Source organism: Thamnophis sirtalis, unplaced genomic scaffold (genome assembly GCF_051295495.1).
Source record: "Thamnophis sirtalis isolate CommonGarterSnake01/CBP01778 unplaced genomic scaffold, rThaSir2_p1.2 scaffold_4, whole genome shotgun sequence".
Classification (NCBI taxonomy): Eukaryota; Metazoa; Chordata; class Lepidosauria; order Squamata; family Natricidae; genus Thamnophis; species Thamnophis sirtalis.
This window is the reverse complement of record NW_028261384.1, coordinates 26,185,547-26,200,208: the sequence shown is the minus strand read 5'-3', so window position 1 is coordinate 26,200,208 and position 14,662 is coordinate 26,185,547. Positions and strand designations below refer to the sequence as shown.

The window sequence follows — 14,662 nt, the reverse complement described above, 5'->3', positions numbered from 1 at the left end:
AGCACCCACGAGAGAACCGCTTACTAAAATTTTTGAAGCCCATCCCTGAATGAGAGGTTGTATTTGCTTTCTGCAAAACAATAATCATTTTCCAAATATTTCCTGGTGATCCTATTGATACTATGAGAATTTGAAAAATTGTGGCTTTCCAGAGCTCAGATATTCCTTGTTGTATTTTTAAAATCAGTTTCATCTTCTGACTCAGGCAAAATAAATGCTTAACTGTGAGATGGCATGAGTCACTTTAAATAAACAATCTAATAAGTAACTGGTGGGCATAAAATTTGGTCTTGTAGGCCATTTATTGATTTTGAAATATTTAATCTTGTATAATATTATTGACACATAAGTATTATTTTCTAAAGACAAGGCATTGATCTTTTGGGAAAGTACAAATTGATAACTGATTAACCATTGTCATGAAAGCCTTTTTTGCCAGATGCAAAGATTAGAACTGTTCTAAGTTATCACTTTTTCCAATGCTTTTCAGTGGTTTCTACTTGAAACAATTCCAGATTATTCTGGGGTTAATTCACAAGGCTTTCATACTTTCCATAGCTGTAACATAAGCCATGTGTTATGATTAAAACAGCAACACAAATTTGCTTTTAAGGTATTGTAGGTTTTAGAATTGTTTCTAGATATGCCAATCTGGACAATAGAATTGTCAGCCAATTCAGTTTGTAATTGTTGTCCCACCCTTTTCACAGACCAAATTTGTCTTTCAAAATAATATGAACTGTAACTTGACATGAGTTCAAACTAATATTTAGATCATGTATTATCAGGTGGTTATTTTTAACAATGCTGTAGATCCTTCTCAGTTTATTTCATGATTTCTTTAAAACAGTAACAGTATTGATATCATACGGGTATCTAATTATGAGCTACAATTTTAGATCATATCTCAGGTTATATAGAACTGGAGTCTTCAGCATAGTATTTCAGGACAGATACACAGATACCTTTTTTAGTATCTAGCAGTGTTGTCCCCTCCACATCTGGAATAATTAGCTTACTCTACTGGCTGCAACATTTGTAAATGATGGCAATGATAGTAAATACATCTGGAAGGCATCAGATTGCAACAGATACTTTGCTTAGTAACAAGCATAGCAGTCATTCCAAGCACATTATGATTTTAAAGGCATTTTGTATACATTTTTGAATGTTATTTCTCCAGTGAGTTGTGTTAAAGTAAAAAAGAGAAAAGGTGTGTTTTTATTTCATTGAAGGATGTTTTATGTAATTTCTAATGTCTTACAACTTTTCCTGCTGACTATCTCCTGCTTCACTATATTCATTCAGAGAGATGATACAAAGATACAAATAAGATCAAGGATAATACACAAAAAGCTAGCATTGTATTTACTAGGCAAGGAAAAGTCATCAACATACCAAGCTATTTTGGATTGGTTTTCTTCAGTATTTAAGCTAAACACAAATCATGTGTGGCCCTGACGACTCGGTGATTGTCTAGATGTTATGATACGAGTCATTTATAATGAATTGAGCACTAGAGGTATACCTCAAGATTGTAAATTCATATATATTAAATTAGAGTTGCTCTCTTTATGTATAGGCATGAGCCATTTTTCCAACTTTTCCAAACAATTTTCTATATTAGGTTCAGATAAAAACAAATGTACATTTTAAGCCTTTTTATCCTAATACAAATATTTGTATGTGTATTTTCTTTTATCACATATTTTTGCAAGCATTTTTCCTATAATATACATTATGTATGTATATTAATGTATTTTAAGTTCATGCCTAGGTTCATAAAATGTTACTAAAACAAGTTTCCACTACTGTAAATAAAAGCTGAACAAATTTCTCATCCAATCTTATATCTTCATATATGTATCATTTTAAAGATTACAGCAATTTTGCCTTTTAAATTTTATAAAATTTTTGTATTTAATTTTATGTTGTTTTATGGCAGTGTGCTTTTGTTTCTATAGCTTTCCAAAATAAATATCACTACAAAAAATTAAACTATGGAGATCAGAAAAATGTATTATATCCAGAATTCCAATTCTCTTAATAGAATATTAGGGCAAAACAGCTTTATTAATTTCACTTTCCAACCTAGTGTATCTGAGATATGGTGAAACCTAATTCCAGTGATCTCTCCCTGTTTCTTTAATACTTGCAGTAAAGAACAAATTATATATATTTGGGCATACCAGGTTTTTTGACATAGCACTTACTTATTTCCTTGACTCGGCTGATAAGGGAGGAGAGCTTGTGGCTTAGAGGCTAATACAACTGCCTAACATGTAAAAACAATCCAGGTTCAAATCCCAGTAAAGGTATGGCTGATTGATGAGAGCTAAACAGCTTGCAATAGATCTATACTAGTCTCCCTTTATTTATTTATCAGCACAAATGCAAAACAAAAATGGTTTCCTGCCTGGAAGGCTCTTAGGGTAGAGCTGAAAGGCAAAAGGGAAAGCAGTAGGCTCCCTCCCACATTTGGGCATATCAGGTGCTTTGACATAACACACACACACACACACACACACACACACACACACACACACACACACACCCTTCAGCACTGCTAACATTTGTGCAGATCTCTAGTTTGTTGTTTTTCGAATGGCAACTTTATAGTTCAAGAATGAATTTTTAGAGTTCTGTACAGGTGTTTGAAATAAGCAGTAATCTTGCTGTCTGAAGGCCATTCATTTTTTCTACAGAACACATTCTGGATTGAATTTTCACCTCCATGTTGGTGTTCTTTGGTTACAGGCACTACGTGTGCTGAGCTGTGATTATAAGATGGAAAATGAAACTAGAACAGTGATTTGTGATCTTGGAAATCCCATGGCAGCTGGAACAAATGTAAGACAACATCAAAATATTATTAATTATAGCAAGTTAAATTGTTTATAGAATTAATGGAAAACCATCAACATTAGGAGAACTTATGTTAGTAAATGATAGCTTTTAAAAAATGTGAAGTTGTAGTTGAACATTTTACTGTATATATAAAAAGATAATACTGGCCTTATTTGTGACTCCAGATACATTCTAGCCATGGTGATTGATGATTAATTATTTGCATCAAGTTGTTGTCACATCTTAGTGACCACATACGATTAATTAAATTTGAGGAATTAAGCATGTACATTCCATAGGTTTTATTGAAATTTAGGCTGCGATATGATGTATAGTCGCCTGGATCACTGAATTCAATAGATGTGGTTTCTCCAGATTTAGATTGTCAGGCTCCAACCCTGTCATATACATGAAAGAATCACTGAACATATTCCTGCATGGACACAAACTAGTTTGTACTGTTAACAATTTTTCAAAGTACTTGCAGTTATATCTATATCAGATAGATCCGAGTGAGTAGAATCATATAAAAAAGCACAAACACTATGATAATTTCCCAATTTACTGATTTCATTTGTTTTGTATTTTTATTATGAGGGTACATCACAGTTGGATCTGATTATGGCTTTGTTTACTGCAGTCTCATAACCATTTGCCATGTAGCCTAAAACATTTTATTATACATAACTTTCAGGGTTTCCAGATGTTACTCCTTAAAGAATTCATTACTGAAAACATATATATAAATAATTCTAATGTTCATAGACACAATTCAGTAAGAATCAAGTACATCTTTTTAACTTACTAAACATACTAAACTTTTAAACATACTATTGCTACATAGATAATCACGTTTCATTTTACATGTAATCCTGGATCTTACAACAGCAAAGGACCAAAATTGCCATAGCTAAGCAATGCAGTTATAAAGTGTTACTTATTGATGATAGCTCCAGTTGCCATCATTAAGCAAGGACCATATAGATCATTAAGTGAGAACCTCACATGACCATGACTTCCTACTTTCTATCTACTTTCCCCATTGACTTTATTTGTGCGAAGTGGCAGAGAAAAATAGAACTGATGATATTGTGACTGTGTGAATGCTGTACCAGCTGGAACTCTGGGGACTGATCATAAGTACCACACATTTAACCCCTGCCTAACTTTAATCAGTAACTGAAGGAATGGACATACTAGAGGACTATCTGTTAAAGAAATTGTGAAGTTACATTGCACAAAAGCATTCTTAGACCAACCTTCCTTTTCTTCCAAAAATCTTTTCTACTATTTTAAACAGATGAAATCTGTTGACCTCTGTGGAGTTTTATTGTTGGCATATGTGAACCTCATTTGCCCATTATTGCTAGCAGTGTCAAGGAACCTTCATTAAAACCAATTGCCACCCAGAGGCACCATCTGTTGCTCATTAACACATACATCAATTTTATGTTTAAGTAAAGCATTACAATAAGGCTAATGTAAAGAGGCTGTCATAGATCCCTAGAATGGTGGAACATATCTGCTCCAGTAGAACTTGGAGAACTCAGAAAAATTTACATTCGGCTGCCAGAAATAGATACTATAATTATTTTATTAAGTCTGAAAGAATTGGGCAATGGAAATATTGTGTGTGGGGTGTGTGTGTATGTTTGTGTGTTATGCTGTGTTTATCTAGTCAAATGAAGTTATCAGATAGCAAACACTCTTTGAAGATAACAATAAAATGTAAAAAAAAATTACAATATTCATTTCTTTTAGGATCTAAGATATCCAGCTTCTTTTAGGACTCTTATAGACCATCAAATTGTCATTGAAATATTCTGAGGAATACCACCCAGCCAGGCAATTAGTGCCTATAGATTCCCTGGTACATATCTATTTTAGGTATCCATAGGAGCCGAATGAATGAATAAATGAATGAATAAATATTTTTTTAATAGCTAGCAATCTCACAAAATCATCAAACTTCACAAAATGTTGATGTTCCTACCTGAGGTAGGAACAATCTTGGGAGTAATAATCTTAAAATCCCACCAGCTTTCAAGCCAACATGACCATAATCTTGCACATTTCAGTAATCATTACAAACACACATATATTTCTGATTGTATACAGTACATTGGACCTTAAGATCAATACCCTAATAAAAAGACAATAGATAGACAAGATATGAATTATTTTACTGCTTTGGGAAGGATGGAAGTAAAAACTCTAGTTTCTTTAAAATGAATAAATAATGTATGTAAGACAGAAGTGGGTAGTACTATACATATATATAATACAATACAATAGCAGAGTTGGAAGGGACCTTGGAGGTCTTCTAGTCCACCCCCTGTAAAATTAATTGCACCTTTTTATAAATCGTTTGCTGAAATGCCTGCTGCAAAGATACTCACAATACTTCACTCAAGGCAACTTCTTAAACATATAATATTCATTTATAAACATAGTTTCATCAAATGTTCAAAGTTTTAACATATAATTTCACTTTGTAGTTTTCTGCCGGCATCAAATTTACTGTTCAGCATTTTGAAAATCCTGAATTGAGCATTGAATTCAAGCTCCAAGTGCGAAGGTAAGAATACACATGTAATGAAAGAAATTTTTTTATTATGGACTTTGACCAGCCTTACAAATACATTGCTAGAGCAAACATATTACCCAGAAATTATCATAAAACAATAGAGTAACATATCTAAGTCAAAGTTTTGCAGAGTTGTCTGGTTTAATAAATATATTTGGTCCTTAAGAATAATTAACATTATATTTATTTATATGACTCCAAAATTTTGAAATAACTGGGGAGAACAAAGTACATTTCTGGATACCCTATACCGAACACCAAAAGAAAAATAGATAAAATTTCTACTTCCCTTGAACCACAAGAGCAAATCTGTGATGATAATGACTCTCCTGAAATCTACCCATCAATAATGCCAAAGGAAGCAGATTAAAATATGTATATATGTATATTTAACTAATCCATCTTATTACACCTCGGTATCCTGGAAACCCTATTAGTCTGAAGGTCCTCTCCCTCTACCTCAACAATATGGTAAATAGAGAATGTTATGGATATTCAGTCCAAGACATTTGAAGAGAATGATGGTATCTGTTCTTAATCTATACCAGAATTCCTTAAAATTTGGTCTGAGGAGCATTTTTGGGAGGGTACCACAACATACTTTCAGGTTTCAAAAAAAATAACAATTATTTGCAAGATATTAAAAATGTTTGCCAATATTTAAAATAAAATAACTCCTCATTTTTTTAATTTGTTAAAAATATAGTTTTTCATGAAATGAAATTATAGTACAGTGGAACCTCGGGTCACAAACGCTTATAGTACAGTGGAACCTTGGGTCACAAACCTTGGGACCAAATCGGGTGCAGACCATAAAATCCGCTAAATGTTTCACTCTGTTCACGAACACATCCTCGGGTGGCTATCAATCACAGCAGCAGCAATTTTCCCTTCCGCACCTTTTTTTAATATGTGCATGCACAGTCAGTCATGACCAAATTGGGTGCCAACCGAAGGCCTGAAACAGATTATGGTCATGACCGGATGTTCCACTGTATATTAATATCTAATAGATATAATATTGTTATTTTATATGATTTAGTACATGAATATTTTACAAATGTATCAGTTTTAATTTTTAATACAGAACATAGCAGTATGTATAATTCACACAAACATAAAGTCTTTTAGGATTCTCTATAATTTCTCAAAATGGAGAGGGATTCTCCAAATTTAAGAAATGCTGTACTATACTGTACTGTATGTTAATATACTGATGCCTAATTTGTCTATTTTACTTTGACCAAGGACATATTTAGAAAGTATATCCATCTAGAGAGTGTCTAGTGGAAAAAGCACAGTATTCCTTGATCATTATAGATTTAAGTTAAAATGCTTGGGCCCCACATATTTGAAGCATAATTAAAATTTACCCTAATTTTTTTTAGTTCCAACAAAGTTAATCCCAACAGTAATTTGGTTGAACTTAAGATTGACATCAGTGCAATAGCTCATGTACAGATCAGAGGGTAAGTACATTTATTTTGAGTCAAATATAAAATAGTCATAATTATTTAATTTATTGTTACTGTGTATTACAGTACTTAAACTTTTGTAATAATTGACTACGATAAGTCTTAAAATATACTTCTTTTCAGAAAGTCTGTTGATTGCCTAAAATACCAAAACAATTCTTACACATCTGTTGTTGCTGTAGGCATGGCCAGATTGCATATTTGCCAACTGGTACATTGTCTTAATAGTAAGCTGGCAGCCATGTGAGGGTGAATTCATGCCAACAGGACTTTTAAGTGGTCACGTAATATGATAAAATGATCACTATCCATTTGACAGCTAATTCAGGTGTGTGTGTGTGTATATATAAAACTATGATATCCTATGCCATTCTATTCATTCTTATTCATAAGTCAGTCTTTTGTCACAACAAATTAGATTTAAAATAGCCAAAGTTCCTTTAGGCTATTTTAGAAGTTCAGTTAATGTAGCAGGATTGCCTTAGGGCATGATATTCACAATGCTTTTTATTTTTTTTTCTTCAAGTGCACAACACAGCAAACTCATCTTCAAGAACATATGGCCAAGGTTCAACTTGGGACACAAAAATATTCTGAACTGTATTATAAAATAATTTCAATGTGTGACTATTCTGACATGTAAATTAAATATTTAAATCTAACCATCTGATCCTTAGAATAATACTGCTGATGGAATAAAAAATGACATATATTTGTAATAATCTATAGGTGAACACAGTTGACAATAGCTGTGTATTTCCTAAAAGAATATCCTGCCAGTACAGATTATGCTCATATCATGTATCATAAAGACATTTTTTAATTTCCTGAGGAATACTGAAAGGAAGTTTCAGGAGTATTTATACATATCTAGTTAAGAAAGCATCTCTTCCTGAAACCTGTTGGTTTTGTTGTTGTTTTTAATCTATTACAAAGTAAGTTCTTTTAAAAATCAAGAACTGATGATTGGCATCTACTTAAGTGACTATTATTTTTTAGTAGTCTAGTATTTGTATTGGCATTAAAGGTTAAGCTGTACACAAGTAGTTGTGTTTAGTACTATATGAATGCATATGTATATGATGTTGAAATAGTCTTTTGGGAATCTACAACTAGTGTCAGAAGTGTCCACAAGGAGGTCAAAAATTCAAAATGATGATTATAACTATGCAATCGAAGCCCTGTCTATTTTTTGAATATTCTGCATGAATCCATATAAAACATTATTGAGGTTTCAATCTCCATTTGCAGACATGCTTGTCTGTTAATACTATAGCACACCTAAAGATTTGTAACTTTTTTTCCTTAAAAAAACTACCTGAGCTTTATCTTTAAGAAAGTACTTATGGATGATTTATATAAATGAATCAATAGAGGATGAGCTATCATTTACTATTCTGCTTCTGCATTCATTTCTTCTTTTCTTAAACAAACAAGCAATCTAATGTGATTTTATTTATGAACTGTTTCAGAGTCTCTCACCCTCCACAAATTGTTTTGCCAATTCATAACTGGAAACCAAAAGATGAACCTACCAAAGAAGATGAGATTGGACCTTTAGTGGAACATATATATGAGGTAAAAAACAAACAAACAAATAACTATAAAAACAGATTACTAATAAAAAACTGCATATTTTTATACATAATACACAAAAGGAAGTTTATTGACAATTGAGAAAGTATTCTTGCCATGCTTAATTTACTTCTGCTTCTGCTGACCCTGTTCTAGACAGCATGGTCAATTGTGAAATCTGTTGTGATTACCAAAGACTTTTGGAAGGCCACAGAATCTCCACTATAGTCCACCACAAATATCTAGATATGCTGATTGCAGAATCTTGCTTTATGCCTGAGGCAATTAGGAATTCTATTTATTCTTCAACATCTAGAAATATACCATCATAATACAGTTGGGTGGAGCTTTACTGTCTCTTCAGTTTCCCAACTGAATATGGCCATGTTTGGGGAAGAAGCATAGTGAGAAATAAAGAAGACCCATCCATGGCTATATTCAGTTGGCATGCATGAATGTAGCAAGACCTTCACTGGGTCTATGACACCATGGCTGATTTATGTATATCTAAGTATATCTATTATTTTAAATTACAGAGCTAAGCTAGAAAAGCAAAGCTGTATCTATTTCATCCCCCCCTCTCTATCCCTCCCTCCCACTCTCCCCATCTCTCTCTTTCCCTCTCTTTTTCTTTCCCTCTCTCCCTCCTTCCCTCCCTCCCTTTCTCTCTCTTTTAACTATTTTGCTCTGAAACAGGTACTCCAACAATCTTTCTGAACCATTACACACACACACACACATATTCTTCATTCCTTAATCTTTCATCATATATCCTTAATTAGACAAAGATAGTAAATCTCAACAATCATGCCTTCAATATAATTAAGATGCTGGGACATGAAGAAAAGTGATTTTTCCTAACATTTAATTCGTATCTTTATCCCAGAAACTAGGCATATTAGATAACTAAATTACAATAAAGTACAAATTAAAAACCAATTAGAAACCACATCATGAACATTCATAAATGTTAATATATATTATTATCGTTCAATTTCAAAGGTTACTCAAACGAACACTATGAAGGGAGTGAAATATAATGAATACATAATCTCCTTGGAATTTGATGGATAACTAAATTTGAGAGTGAAACAGGATGTTTCACATATGGTTTTATTTACAAATCAGTAGGCAGGACAGGATGGGCAATCTCCGAGGGGACTATGGATAACAAAATATAAGCAAAATTATAAATCGACATCTTACAAGGCAAGCACTGTTTATGTCGGATATTGGGCTTATGGAATGTTATTGATAATTGGAGTTAAGTTTAATATGCTATCATTAGCTTAGCACATTCGTGTACTAAAAGCATACCTATCATATTTTTAGGCTGCGCTCCTAAAGTTCTTTATTATAGTATTATAATATGTCGGTACTATTTTGAGTAAACTGAAAATATTATAGCTTTAATAGTAAGATATGAAGTGGGGAAAAGAAACCTGCAGAGTTGAGAACATTTGGAAAAGGATTAAGCTGACAGATTAAAATACTTGTTTTATTGTCGACCAGAATGATAACATAGTTGCTTTGTCTTGGAAGAGACAATTTTAGTTGTAATGTTTGGAAGTTGTAATGTGCTTCCAATTATGCCTTGCTCCTTATTTTCAGAATACCTGTGAATTATTACCACAAGCTAGTAATAATCAACTACAAGTAGTGCTTACTTATAAACTGAGACCATTCAAAGTTATAACAGAACTGAAAAAAGAGATTTAAGATCAGTACTCAAATCTGCAATCTTTGCATCTTTCATACAGCCACATTTATTTTTTAGAGAATTTATATAGTCGCCCACTCATTTTTAGTGACTCTAAGCAAAAAAAAAAAAAAAAAACCATTATAAAGAGTAAAAATAATATCTCCAGGAGACAAAAAGCAATAAAACAAGCTATTTGATAGGCACCATTCCACTCTGGGTTTCCCAGGCCTGCTGGAAAAACTATAGCTTCAAGTCTTTGCAAAAGACTGACTAACATTCACAAATATGATGTTTCAGAGGGAGGGATCTACTACAGAGAAGGCCATTCTCCCGGGTCACCCCAGATGTATGTATCTCCTTAGGAGAAAGGACCCACAACATCCCCTGCCTCCCCAATCTGGGGAGGATGAATGTAATAGGGAAGAGAGAATCTTTTGGATAACCTTGTGGCAAGCTACAATATATAGGGCTTTAAAGGTGATCAGCACTGATTTGTACACAGAAGCAAACTGGAAGCCAATGCAGCTCCTGCAGGAAAGGTGATATATGTGCACATCTGGGTCTGTACAAAACTACACATGCCACTGCATTTTGAATTAGCATCTGGATGCTTTTCAAGGGCAGTCCCATGTAGACCTAATTAGGTCTTCAGTTTACACCATGATGGGGAATTTTTCATAGGTTTGGCTCAAGAGATTGATGGGATTGCTGTAGTGTGGTAGGGATAATGTTTAAAAAATGCATAATAATATGAATAAAAAATTGCTAATTATTATTATTATTATTTATTCACATAGTTGCACAACATTGGGCCAAGTGCCATCAATGATACAGTCCTGTATGTGGAATGGCCAGTATTGAGCAAAACAGAATTTCTTCTTTACATCCTTCACATTCAGACACATGGACCTCTGAAGTGTCAAACAAGTTCTGCAATTAACAGTTTGGATGTAAAGGTAAGAGAATCTTAATTTTCCTGTTCACCGAAAGTTTGCTTTTTTAGGCTTTTAGAAATTTGATATTCTAGTACGTTAATTCTATAATTCTACAAAAGTACTTAAAGCTCATTTAAAGCTCATTTCTGTTTTCTGTAGTTTACTGTCCCAGAAGACACTCCAGAGCTTGCTGCTTTTTTACGCAATTCCTCCATCTCTCACTCTGTTGGACGTAGGGAAGCCAAATTGGTGGAGTATCAAAAAAACTCTGCAAAAATTCTGGTGAGATAATTAGATATTTCTGTGCTATATATTCAGGGACCCTCGTTTTACATGATCATGGAAGAACTTTTTATAACTTGTCTTTGTGGAGAAGAAATATTCACAACACTCCCATTCTCCTTAACTCTCTTTAGTTTATTGTGTTCAGGCATATAACACCATCACTTAAGGAATCATTTATAGTTAACTAATAGGCAACAAGATGTGTAACTCTTGGATCACTCTACAAATATAAAATTAGCTGTATCAAGATTGGTCACAATAAGATATCTTTTATTCATCTCCATATGCAGTTTAATTTTTGAGTCATAATGCTGTCTAAAAATACTTTTTGTTGTGTACAAGAAAATATCCTATCCATAAAATCAGGTGGTTTTCTCTGTTCTTTCTACATGTAACATTCTCCATCCAGTTAGAGAAATAAAGAGATAATAGCTGGGAAAAAGAGACAAAAGTATAATCTGTGATTTACTTTTTATTCTATTGATTCTTCTCTATTTTAATTCAAAGCTATAATCAGATCTGTTTTATAATATATTTCATGCATGTTTAAACTCTGCCATTATTTAGTTTTTTGAAAAAGTCCTGCAAATTTAATAACCAATTAACAGTAATTCTCATTCTTCATTTCTTTTCCTGATTATCGATACTAAGCAATTCTAAATTCTGGGAAGGCTGTCTATGAAACAATGAAACTCAATCATAGAGTCTATTCATCCATAATGCTTCAAGATGTTGTTAATTTTTTGGTAATAACTAACCTTTAAACTACCAAAACAAATTGAACAAGTGTCTGTCTCAATTGTTAAACTCTGTGTACAACTAAGTTGGGGAAGAAGAACCTGTGATGTTATAGAAAACATAACAATGCAGGTTTTCCAGTAGTTTGATTCAAGTGGATTGGATTTAGACAAGGTAGCATTTCACAATCTAGATTTTTCTCAACTTCTATTTTAAATACAAGCTGGAGGCAAAGGGGAAAACAGGTTATGATTTATCAACTGTGTCACTATTTACATATCTCACCACCAAAAGACCATTCCCCATGTACATTGATAGTGTGGTGCTACCACATTAGCTTGCATGAGGAATGTTCCACATGCATTTACAGCAAACAAAGATTACATCAAATCTTACTACTCCATGGTTATAATTTTTGAGAGCTGCTTGTTGTGAGTGACAAGTCTTGCTTTAGCATAGTAAAATTGTTTGGCTCATTTTCTTCCTTTTTTAAAAATTTCTGAACAGCATGTCAAACTATTTTTCAAATTCCCTCTTTCAAAAATAAGTGGCTTACTCTTTGGAAAGGGCATCCTATTCAAAAATGGGAGAAAGTCCAAACTATCCTGGGAGTCTAGAAACGTCCAGGTAATCCTCAACCTAAAACCATTTGGTTAGCAACTGTTCAAAGTTACCAGGGAACTTTAAAAAGTTACTTATGATCAGTTCTCACACAACTATAGCAGCATCCTCATGGTCACAAGAACAAAATTTTAGTGCTAGATAACTGGATGTATTTAAAATGGTTGTGGTATCTGGGGTCATATGATCACCATTTGGAACTTTTGAACAAGTTATTGGTGGAGGCCAAATTCATTTAATGACACAATTGTACAACTGCAGTGATTTACTTAACAATTGTGGGGGAAAAGTTTATAACAGTGGTAGCCAACCTGGTCCCTACTGCCCACTAGTGGGCATTCCAGCTTTCATGGTGGGCGGTAGACATTTGCTGTAACCCTGCTTTATAAATTTTATAAAGTAAAGTTACTTCCCTACTTTATAAATCACCATTACTGTGGAACCAGTGGGCGGTCAGAAAATTTTACTACTAACAGAGATAAAAAGTGGGCTGTAGGTATAAAAAGGTTGACTACCCTGGTTTATAAAATGGGATCTGACTCATTTAACTTAGCAATGGAAAAAATTAGTTCAATTGTGGTCATAAGTCAAAAAATACCTGTAAAATGAGGATGGCTTTTTTTGTGTCCTGGCCTGTACATCTGTTCAATTGATACAAAAATCACAACAAAATAGTCGTCGAATCTTATATGCATCTGTTTTTTGTTTTATTTTTTAAGTGTCTGACTTAGTCTTTAATTATGAAGCTCTTTTTTGATCTAGTACAACTGTGAATAGAAAGACATGTCTTCATTGCTCCTACATTACAGAGAATAAACACTTTGGCTAGATTAAAGAGTAATTAAATAAGAAAAGCTAAACAAATACTTCCTCTAAAATATTGCCTTTCAGTAAGTTCTGTATAATCAGTTTCCTGTTGAGGATGGGAGTTTAACAAAAAAGAAAACATAATCACTCATTCAGTTTTAATGAAGAAACATTTGCTGTGATATTCTATAATTTGGGATTTGACTTTGCATTTACATAATGTCACATCATCTAACATTATTTTTTTAAGACCACATTTGATTTTACAGAAATCCGGTTTATGTAGTTCTGAACTAGGAGACTTGGGGATTTGAACACAGACGGCTTATAACTTAATATTTGTCATGTTGTGCAATTGGCATCCACTTATATATACACATATATAGAGATTGTTCCTTCTTGTCTATGATGTAACATCATTGAACTAATGATCACTTGTTCTAATTAACACAATGACTACTTACACTACTGATTATTTCTTCTGAAATGCTAGAAGCATGCTTAACAAATGCCAATGATTTCTTAACTATATTTCACAAAATGCTTGAATTCCCTGAACAGCACTGTGCTTTCAACATATTGTAATAAAAAGTGGATTTTCAGTATTAATTACATCCAAAATCAAATAGCAAAAGGAACTGAATATTAAGCTGACTGATTCAGCAAACCATATTTTAAACATTGGCATGATGGCATGATATGCAAGCTCATACATCCTATTAATAATGTTTTAGATTTTTTTTAAATTGACAATTTTCCAAATAGACAGTCTTTTTCTTAAGGAGGTCTAAATTAGTGTTATTTTTCTCTTTTAAAACTTAGCATTTCTTGTCTTTTACTAATTTTTAAAAATAAAAGCATTCTAGATTCCCCTGATGGAATTTGACTCTGTCAATATCTTCAATAAATAATTAATATATCTTTTTACTCTGTATACAGAACTGCACAAATGTGGAATGTTTAATGATCACCTGTTCAGTGGGGCTCTTGGAAAAAGGGAAAAGTGCTGCATTGAAAATCCGATCTCGTTTATGGGCTTCAACATTTCTGCAGGTAAAGAAATAAATAAGAATAGCACTTAGACTTATAT

General features: G+C 33.0%; 1 protein-coding gene across 1 annotated transcript in view; it reads left to right on the top strand.

Annotated features, from left to right (window-relative positions):
- Window positions 1-14,662, top strand: part of ITGA8 (integrin subunit alpha 8) — a 136,888-nt gene that overhangs the window by 89,297 nt on the left and 32,929 nt on the right. Inside the window, exons 21-27 of the mRNA XM_087712649.1 lie at window positions 2,758-2,850; window positions 5,346-5,425; window positions 6,823-6,903; window positions 8,382-8,487; window positions 10,984-11,142; window positions 11,281-11,403; window positions 14,512-14,625. Of these exons, the coding sequence (XP_087568775.1) occupies window positions 2,758-2,850; window positions 5,346-5,425; window positions 6,823-6,903; window positions 8,382-8,487; window positions 10,984-11,142; window positions 11,281-11,403; window positions 14,512-14,625 (756 nt within the window). The remainder of the gene's footprint in view (window positions 1-2,757; window positions 2,851-5,345; window positions 5,426-6,822; window positions 6,904-8,381; window positions 8,488-10,983; window positions 11,143-11,280; window positions 11,404-14,511; window positions 14,626-14,662) is intronic.